The following is a 10,695-nucleotide window of genomic DNA, read 5'->3' on the forward strand; positions in this document are numbered from 1 at the left end:
CTACGTGCGCGCTTTGGGGACACTCTCGAGTCCTTTCGAATCGAGCAGAGGGTTGCGTCAAGGGGATGAACCGTCCAGTATATTATTCAATATCGCTATTGAAGGTGGGATCCGGTGAGCGGGCATCGAAACGAGAGGAACGATCTTCAGCAACAGTAGCCAACTCCTAACCTTGGGACGGCGGAGGCAATCTACGCCAGACTGAAAACGGAGGCTAGGAGGAATAGGGTTACAAATCAATGCGTCGAAAAACCAATATATGGTAGGAAGATGCTCCAGAGAAAGCAACGTCTGCCTTCCACGGACAGTGACTATTGACGGCGATGAACTGGAAGTGGTTAGTGAATTCGTATATTTGGAATCTCTGGTCACCGACATTAATACGAGTAAGGAGCCTACTCTTCCCTCCGCAACACGCTTCGATCAAGAAGACAAACTACAAAACGCTTATCAGACCAGTAGTCCTCTACGGACTTGAGACAGCAACTTTGCTTACGAAAGACATACGTGCACTTGCCGCATTTGAACGAAAGTTGTTGCGGACTATTTTTGGCGGAGCATAAACGGATAGCGCAGAGTGGTGTAGGCGTATGAACCACGAGTTACAGGCACTACTTTGAGATTGACCAGGCGAAAGTTGGGAGACTACGGTGGGCCAGTCACGTCGCAAGGATGCCGGACTGTGCAGTGAATTTCGTTCTCTTCAAGAACCCCACCAACACCAGGAATAGAGGGGCTCAACGTGCCAGAAGGCTGGACCATGTGTCGAGACGCGCAGCGAATTGGCGACGAGTAAAACCTAGTACAGCGCGCACAAGTTAATGTTCTATCGTTTATAATTATAGTAGCTGACAAACATACAATTTTCAGCACAAAGTTGTATAGCTGTATGAAGCTGGTCGCTTATCGTATAAAAATATCTATATAAGGGTATCGCTTATGAGTAATTCTCGCTGAAACGGGGCCACTACTGACACAAGATCCTCAAATATTGGAACTTTTGCGCTTAATTGGTTGAAAACGGTTGAAAAATAAGAATTACACCTTTGATACCTCGAAATAGTGGACCCCTCGGCTGGCTACAAGAAACATTCATAAAATTAGATGTGCAATGACACTAACTGAATAAAACAACCAGTTATTTGTAGCAAGGTTCACAATTTTCATATAATTATTGTGATTTTTCAGCAAATTTTGCAATGAAACAAACTACAAACGACACGGTTTTGTAAAGAGGAGAGATAGGGTTTATAAATGAAGTGAAAAAAATTGGCCATATCCTAAGATTCGCAAGCAAGGTAGTGAAAGACCTGCCAAAATTATGGTCGCAGAAGGACATCACTCTTTCTCGTTTCTTCAACAACAAGCCCTCTGGTTTGGCTATCAATTAAGATATAGCAGACGAATGTTTGAAGAAGATTTTGATCCCGTTTCTACAAAAACATCATGCAGATGGACAATACGTGTTTTGGCCGGATACAGCATCATCGCATTACGCCATAAAAACACAATCGTTCCAGAATACCCATTCGTTCCCATTTTTACCCAAAAACCACGACCCGAAAAATCTGTCTTAGTGCGCCCAATCGAAGATTTCTTCGGGTTTTTGAGTTCCTTGTCCAGGTAACCAATAAGCATTAATATAAGCAGTAAATCAATCGTTTATTAGCATCCCTGGCGTTTTATACTGCAGGTTGCTGCTTATCAGCCTTTTGACTGCATAACTGTTGTAAATTGGCATCCACAATTCTATTTAAATTCTTCTTGTCGGTAACTAGCTGCAAATTAGCATTGTCAGCACTATAAGAGGGCTAGCAGTAAATTCGCCGCATATTTTGCCAAAATAGCATTTAAGTAGCATTTAAGGCAACTTAAATGCTTATTGGCTTGCATTTAAATTGCATTGGAAATGCTTATTGGTTACCTGGGTGGTGTATAAAAATAACTGGAGAACAACAAATTGCAAAAAGTTGATTTGTAGAAACAAGAGATGCATTCGCAAAGTTGACATGACGGCCGTACAACGCTCATGTTTCGACGTCAAACGAAAGCTTCGCCGAACAGCCGATTGCGAACCGTTTTCAAATGTACACTAATTTTCTTCAACAATGGATAATGTATCTTTAATTTCGGTAGATCAGATCTTCTCCATGTATCTTTGCCTTTTTTGACAGATGGGGAAAAAAATTCCAACATTTTAGTTGTCACCCGTTACATGTGAAAATGCTAGCTGGGGTTCCACTAACCTATGGGTGAGACCCGATTTGCTACAATAATCTTCCTACATCTGGTAAAGGAACGTAGCTTTACTGAAGAATTGCTGTGAAATCGGACCAAAAGTCGTGTCATCTACTTGTAAACTTGTGATAGTTATCTACAGAAAACTCCAGCGGATTTTGCCAGATTTTGGGTTGTACGCCAGACCATCCAGATATCTGATGATATACAGATTTTAAGATATTCTCAGTAGCCACTCCGTAACTACGACTTGTCGATCAACACGCGTGCAAACGGTTGAGTCGCTCTTGCTTACGGAACTACCTAAGAAACATCGAACGTACACAGAAAAGGAATTCAAAGTCCTTTAGGAAGCACGTCAACGAGCAGCGAAAAGACAAAGACCTTCCTTCGGTTATGTTCGCTGCTAGAGATAGCAAAACTGCTAACAACATAGAGCAATCTTTTTTGCTGAACCGCTTTATCAACACCTACGTTGAGCCGATGAGCCACCTGTTCAGTTAACCAATCAGTATAGGTGTCTTTCCAAAAAAGGGGAACAGGAGAAATGTGAATAGCTATCGGGATATCTCGGCACTAAACTCAATATCAAAACGGTTTGAGCTTGACGTGTATGCGCTTGTATTCGCATTCTTCAAGCAGTATATTATAGACGATCAACATGGTTTTATGCCGAAGCGGTCTACGACAACCTATCCTCTAACTCTGACGTCCGAACGACGTGATAAAGAGCTTTGACGACCGGTGACAGGCGGATATTATTTACACGGACCAATCTGCTACAATCGCTAAACTGGATAAGCTCGGAATCGGAGGCCCGATAGTTTAATTCATACCTTTCCGATCGATATTTAGAATTTATTTTCAACGCCTCACTATGGGGCAAAACCCGAAAAAGCTCAGACGAAACCTCAAAATTTTTATTTGAGATATTTTATCAAACTTAATATTCTACGTATAGTAGACACAAAATCTATAAGAAATATACATAAATTGTTTTAATAAGTAGTTTTTCAATAGGCATTAAAGAAGGTGACACAGTGTAAAAAAAATTTGGAAAATGAAAAAATAAATATCATTTAATCTTTTAGTATCTGGCTAACATGCTGCTTAAAATTCTATACTTTTAAAGGACAATTCACATTAAAGGAATTATAAACTAATAGTTTAGGTGATATTAAGACAGATTTTTTACTAGTAGGCTTTATTCTGACGAAGTGTTTTAGAACAAAAAATTTGTTATTTTTGTCAATTTTCAATAGCGTGTAGAAAAAGATTTCCACAGATTTCCGCGCTGATACTACCATAAAGTCAACATTCAGGGTGTTAACTAGTAATAAGCAAAAAATTAGCTGCTACTAGTTGCGATGTTCGGAGATATTCAAGTTTTCCGAATGCATGTTTTCCGACATTTTAGGCTACAAATTAGTAAATGCGCGCGCCAGTGTGAAGTTCATTCCTGCTGTTAACGTACAGTCATGTTTGTGTATGGAAGACACAGCATTATTATCGTTATGAGATACATTGGAGTCGATAAGGGGAATTTAGGACATTGTAAAGGCGACCACTTAACAGCTTTTTCCCAATTAGCTCTGCTTCGAGCTATATAGTAAACCCTCTACCTGTAATGGACCCACGGATAAAATTTTGGTATTTATTAGCTTATACTTGTTATGTCTGAGGATATATGACATGAAACAGAACGTACTAAACATAACTCACATTTGAGTTTATAAAATTTTAGCTGCATTGCATTATTAATGCTTTAAAATTGACGTTTTCAACAAGTGAGGTTCCATTATATACAATGCAAAAAATGTCGCCATTACCAAACTCTCCATGCAAAATACACTAAAATTCCTATAATCCTAAATCTGTTTTAAAAATATGTAAAATATAGAGATTTGCAACAGAAATTGATATATTTAGGCTTATTTGAAAGTTGCAAATATTGTAAGTGCCATTGGTTGGGTGTTTAGCGTTACGAGTTCAAAATAATTTACCGAAAGGTCCACAAATGGTTGATTTACCCTATACCAGAATAATAATACTAAATTACTCTTTGGGTACTGTTTGGGTATTTAAAATATTTATAACTTGATTCCCGTAAGTCCTGCAATTTTGGTATGTTCAGTAACTTTACAGGACAAACAATTTTTCTGAAGACACAATATTTCTAAATTCATTATTTAAAAAGTTAGATCTCAACGCCATCTATAGGAACAAAAATACAACTACTTAAAATTTACAGAAAGATGCGAAATTTTATAACAAACAATGTTACTCAAGACAATAAAGCTCTACGAAGCATATGAAAGATGTTATGAGGTTTTGTCCGAGCGCCGGGTCAATCTGCCCCACTGTGCGCCTGCAGGAACCTGGGCTTTATCATGCTTATCGCCAAGATCTTCTATACGACATCTGTTTCTCTAAAGCTCTCTGCTGCGCTCTTATCCGGTTCAATCTTGAACACTGGGCTCCACTGTGGAGTCCTTGCTGCCACAGAAGACCACACAGAAGACACCGCACCTCCAACTGTCTCTTTACCAAACCTTGGGGAACTTCGGAACTGCGCAACCTGCGCAATTTACTCCGTAAATCTCGGAAACGATTCTTTCTCTCCAAATCAGAAGCGGATCGATCATCCCTTCGCCAGGCTGAATCGACTTATCAAGAATGTTTTTAATCGTTTCCATAACTACATCTCAAGCATCCAGTCCAGCGTCAAGCAAAACCCTGCATGTTTCTGGGAATATATCAGGAAGTTGAAAAAAAGCGACTGCATTCCTAATCCCGTACACTACGATGGCACCGACGCTTGCACAAGCAGGGACGCTACAGAACTCTTCGCATCGTTCTTCGAAACCGTGTATAGCAGAGCAGTGCCAGTGCAGAATGTCAACTGTTTTGCCCATATACACGCACACGACTACTTCAATCTCCCCGCTATTCAAATAACCAAAAACAATGTCATCGCCGCTCTTGAAGACCTGGACACTGACAAAGGCTCAGGTACGGACGATATTCTTCCAGTGCTTCTGAAAAACTGTGCTGATAGTCTGGCGGAACCGGTTGCACTGATTTTCAATCGCTCCCTCCGTGAAAGGTCCTTCCCGTCTGCTTGGAAATCAGCCTATATTGTTCCAATTTACAAATCAGGTAATCGTAGCTATGTGTCCAACTACCGTGGTATCTCGCTATTTTATTGCCTTAGTAAGGAATTAGAAAAGATTGTCCACAGCGCGCTATATAACGCAGTTGCACCAGTCATCTCTGAAACTCAGCACGGCTTCATGAGGAACCGGTCAACTACCACTAATCTGATATGCTACGTTACTACTTTATGCATAATGGCTCAGTTCATATCTGACGGACCGCACGGCATACGTTGTAGTGAATTCTGCTCGCTCTCGAACGTTTCTTATTCCCTCCGGCGTGTCCCAAGGAAGCGTACTCGGACCATTGCTATTCAACATTTTCGTAAACGACCTAGGTAGTGGGTACATCTATGTCATCTCCTTTACTATCGTTCGCCGATGATTTGAAAATTTTTTGAGCAATACTGTCGGTTTCGGACTGCATGGCACTGCAAGGAGGCATAAACAAACTATTAATTTGGTGCGACAACAACGGCATGTGCATCAACTACAAAACTGTAACCTTCACTCGACGCCATAATGCTCTACACCATCAATACTCATTGGGGTTAGACATTGTAGATCGAGTTTACTCAATATGCGACTTGGACGTCACAATTGACTCGAAAGTCAGATTCAACGAGCACATCGGGATTATCACCGCGAAGGCTTTCACCACACTAGGATTCATTCGTCGCCATGCTTCCAGCTTTAGCGACATGTACGCACCCAAAACGCTGTATTGCGCGTTGGTGCGTAGCATCTTGCAGTACGCTTCTATCGTTTGGTGCCCGCATCAGGTTACGCAAACCCATGTAATCGAACGAGTACAGAAAAAATTCTTACGTTTTGCTCTGCGCAATTTGCCCTGGAACGATCCGATCAATCTTCCACATTACCTAGCTCGGTGACAGCTGATCAAACTCGATCTACTGTCGGATAGGCGTACCAATCAACAAAGAATGGTCGTGTTTGACCTAATGCAGCGAAGCTTTGACTACCCAGCATTATTAGAACAGGTACCAATGTACCTCCTCGCCGGTATCGCGATACGCAGTTACTTGCAATTCCTTTCCACCGGTCGCACTTTGGCCAGAACAACGCATTAAACTCATGTCTTCAGGCCTTCAACGCTGTTGGTGACATTTTTGACTTCGACATGCCAAAGTCAGTTTCCAATAACGAATCTGCGAAATCACATAGTGAAACATAGTTTATAAGCATATTCAGCCTGTACGATTTTTTGTCGAAGGCGGTGTTAAATAAATAAATAAATAAATAAATAAATAAATAATGGAGTTGACCGAATCGAGCCAGTGCATCGCACATTCATACGTTTCGCTCTTCGGATATTGCCCTGGAACAACCCCTTCCAGCCAGGCTTCTGCCGTGCTCTGCAAAAATCTCAATTATCGGCGTTTTACTAGCAAAGCACAGAAGACGAATCTTTGCTCTGCCGGCGAGTGAGCATCAGTTTGTTTCATCTTTCTTTTTCTGCCGGAGCGCAACCGAATGCATACTCTCAAGGTCACGAAGCAATTCGTTCCAGTCCATATAATTGCCTATCGCACATTCTCTTTGGGACACAGAGCGTATAGTCTCGTATCTCCAGGGTGCGAAGAAAATATTAGCTCTGCTTGTCGTTGTGCTCCTTCTGCGCAAGATTCAGTATTCATATTCAGGCATCAGGCATCGTTCGGAGGGGGAGGAAACGGTTGAACAGAAAACGAAAGCACTTGATCGTTGTGAGAAGCAGATTGCTCTGCCTCTGTATGCATAAGATGAGCAAAATGAAGCCTATTTCCAGCTGCCCAGCTATGAACTGCAAACTCATCGATCTTGACTCCTTGAATACTCATCGCGATTTGATCAGAGTAATAGCTGTCACCGATATGCTGCCCTCAAAAGTAGATTGCCCAAGTATAACTCGCGAACCTTAACATACACGCTCAAAGTGGTGCTCGACGCAATGGCCCACCAACTACAGCAGCTTTAGCCGTCTGCAACAGCGCTTCAATCGCTTTAAATCCAGCTTCGACGTAAGTTCAACGCTAGTCGCGAGGTCGCGCTGAAAAATCGATTCCTAACGGAAGTACGTACATTCTAGAGAAAACACTTCTACCTTTCAATTCTTCAATAGTTTCTGCTTCTCACATATTATGAAAATAATTCAAAGAAGGGCCGCTACTAGTCTGCAGCCAAGGATCTGTCCGTTCCGGCGGCTGTATCACTCTTTAGCTGTCCGTTTTCTCGCCCGATATCCCCAAAATTGTTACTGGGCACTCACTAGTTATCTTTCGCTTCGCCTCCCTCCGTTTTATCGCCACTGGGGTGCTCGTCGAAAAACTGCTTCCAGCTGTTGTAACTATTAATTTCCAGCCGTGTTATCTTTTTTGTTCTTGAATCCATAAACTCCCACTATTTTATTTTTCATTTCTTTCGTTAATTTATATTGGTGTAAATAATTACAGATATTAAAATATACATGCTTGTCGATATGCACTACTTTCATATATGTACGTATCCCTGTTACAAAGTACAAAATGCTTAAACTAAAAATATCTTTCACAACAGTGTATTTAATTCGAAATGGACGGATTGTTCGCGTAAAAATACTTGTCTTACGGTAATACTTTTCAAACTTACCTTAGTACACTGCTTCAGCGGCTAGTGTGTGTATGTAGTACGTTTCAGATTCAGCGTTTCAACTCCAAATGCGGTAAGTACGGCGGTATCTGCACGGTTTGACTCCGTTCGAAGGAGAACATGTACCGTAGCATGGTTAACCTTTGGCGCAGGTATTGGCTGATATCGTCAAATTCGGGACGATCGCTGGCGTTCAGATCCCAGCAGTTAAGGCACATCTGGTACAGATCATCGTACATGAAGGCCGGCTGCTCCGGTCGGCTGCCGCCGCGTATGCTAGCGAAGAGATTCTCAATGGTGGTCGCACCGAACGGTGTCGCTCCCAGGCAGCAGCATTCCCAAATAAGCAAACCGAAAGACCAGACGTCGCTTTTAGCGGTGTGATTTTGGAATTTCATTACCTCCGGAGCGTTCCAGCGACTGATCTCCACTTGCTGTTGATTTTCTCCGTATAAAGTTGGACCAAAAGCACTTACTTTGACCTCGAATTTCGTGTTTACGTATACCGTTCGGGCGCACAGTTTTTTGCTTACGATCTACAAAAGAATGTCAATTGAAAGTTGACTTTAATAATTAAATAGTATGTTTCTAAAACTCACATTATTTTCCACCAAAAACTGCATTCCATCGCAGACCAGGCACAAAATGTTGATGATAATTTCCTCTGAGATGGTAGAAAACTTAGGACTGTTAACATTATTTGGTATTCTCGCGTTTAATAGCGTTTGTTTCAGTGTAGTTTGCATGTCTTCAACCAGTACGTAGCACCAGTCCGGAGTGACACAAACCCCATACAGCTGTAATACGTTCGCATGGCTTTCAAGTTGAACAAATCGACGGAATTCATTCAAAAAACCTATCTGATCGGTTTTATCCATATCATCGGAAATAACATGTACTTGAGCCGGAAGATCAACGCCTTCTCTCTGTAGACTGCCCTTGAGCACATCACCGTAGTTCCCGGAGCCAATAATGTTATCGATATCTAGAGTAAGATATTTTCGTCCATGTTTCTTATGCGCTGGAAGGGACTCAATGATGTCGGTCAGTTCAGCTTCAAAACCTCTCTGTTCGTAGATGTCTGGAAGATAGCCATTGTTTTCCACCTCCAAAATTGGCCCTTGTAAAACCATTTCGTGGTGATCCGTTAACGGGCGTGTATTCGTGGGCGTTTTGTACCGAAGGTAGATGTACAAAATGATACTCGCCAGCAAGACGACACCAAACAGCACACAGGCTACAGTTAAAACAGTGACCAAGGTCTCATTTCGTTCCGGTACATTGGTTGAATTGACGTAATGATGGTCGGGATGCTGGTGCTGCTCGTGGGTGGTGGTAGCGTAACGTACTTTGATCACGCTGTGCAAAATACTAACAATCCCGATAGAAATATGTACGTGCGCACGCGGCGGAATTGGAGGGTTAAAATAGTTGCGATAGTAACGTCCGTCTCCGACGGTAAAAAGCAGTGAGTCTTCCTGAAAATGGAACAAATATCGATGCATCTCATATTGGCGGATTGGAAATTTTAATAAACTCACCTTCATTTCGACTTCGGCGGCTACATAGTATGGGACGCCTTTTTCCTTTGATTTTTGAAACGTATCCAACAGACTTTCATCGAACTGCTGTACGAGATCATCGTTTACGTAGTGAACCACAACCCGGTAATAATTAATCGGACCATAATTATTGGTCGCCTTCTGAATCTCGATCTGAATAGTAGAGTCTAGACGGCGCAATATCAGTGGTTCCTCTGGTTCAGGATCCGGTATGCCTATTTCGGTTTCGGCAGTAAGAGATTGCGTTCCTCCGCGACCCTTTTCCGATAGCGTCGTTACTGTTATATTATACTGCGTACCTGGCGTGAGATTCGATAGCTCAAAACCGAGCGAGCTATTTTGTGTAGTCCAACTCTTCGGATGGAGGCCATAGTTAGCATGGGTCGATATGGCACTCGCTGTGATTTCATATTCCATAACAGGAACACCGTCCACTACTGGAGCATCCCATGCAATCTGGATAGTGGTATCGGTCTCGATGTCAGCTAATCTGAGGTTTTTCACTGGTCCGGCAACCTCCACACCAGTTTCATAGAAACTCTGTAGACCGGTACCACCGCAGGACAGAGCGGAGTCCTGACGGCAGGGTACGTTGCATAGCTTATCTTCAATCACCTGCGTACGAATTACGTTTAGGCATGCGCATTGCGTGTCCGACAGGGCTGCATACCTGGAAACAACAATAATGTTTACAGTCAGAGATTTACCCAAAGTTCAATAACATTTTATTTACCTGTAAAAATTTTCTTCGCAGTGACCCACACAAATATCCAAATGATCCGTCACTATCTCCAGCCGGCCTAATCTATCCCTTGAATAGCAACCGAAAAACGACCCCTTCTGACCAGCCACCAGTGGCCATCCGAAAATAAGCCAACTTGCCACACCTGTCACTAGAACAGATCGCAGCTGCAGCACTTTTGATGACGAATTTCCTTTCAGTCGCATTGCTCTTTAGACCAATTACAAGCTTTTACAAAACATTTTCACTGCATCCTACCGCGAACACTTGCCATATATAATGGAAATTCTAAGAAATTCGCCTACACAATAGAACGGAAAACAGAAAAACAACCAGATATGAATGAAAAGTCTCACGCTCTTTTGTTTAT

General features: G+C 42.1%; 2 protein-coding genes across 2 annotated transcripts in view; one reads left to right on the plus strand and one right to left on the minus strand.

The window, feature by feature from the left end:
- The window catches only part of LOC128736632 (neuroligin-4, Y-linked), a 30,724-nt gene extending 24,438 nt beyond the window's left edge, over positions 1-6,286 (plus strand). Inside the window, exon 3 of the mRNA XM_053831120.1 lies at positions 6,178-6,286. Within this exon, the coding sequence (XP_053687095.1) occupies positions 6,178-6,286 (109 nt within the window). The remainder of the gene's footprint in view (positions 1-6,177) is intronic.
- Positions 6,287-7,817: 1,531 nt separating this feature from the next.
- On the minus strand, positions 7,818-10,695 carry LOC128734548 (putative inactive tyrosine-protein kinase Wsck). The gene is made up of 4 exons (XM_053828802.1): positions 10,317-10,695; positions 9,563-10,253; positions 8,621-9,499; positions 7,818-8,557 (listed from the first exon to the last, which is right to left on the minus strand). The coding sequence occupies exons 1-4, from the start codon at positions 10,529-10,531 to the stop codon at positions 8,072-8,074; spliced, it is 2,271 nt and encodes a 756-aa protein (XP_053684777.1). The 5' UTR covers positions 10,532-10,695; the 3' UTR covers positions 7,818-8,071.

The sequence above is a fragment of the Sabethes cyaneus genome, chromosome 2 (assembly GCF_943734655.1).
Source record: "Sabethes cyaneus chromosome 2, idSabCyanKW18_F2, whole genome shotgun sequence".
Classification (NCBI taxonomy): domain Eukaryota; kingdom Metazoa; phylum Arthropoda; class Insecta; order Diptera; family Culicidae; genus Sabethes; species Sabethes cyaneus.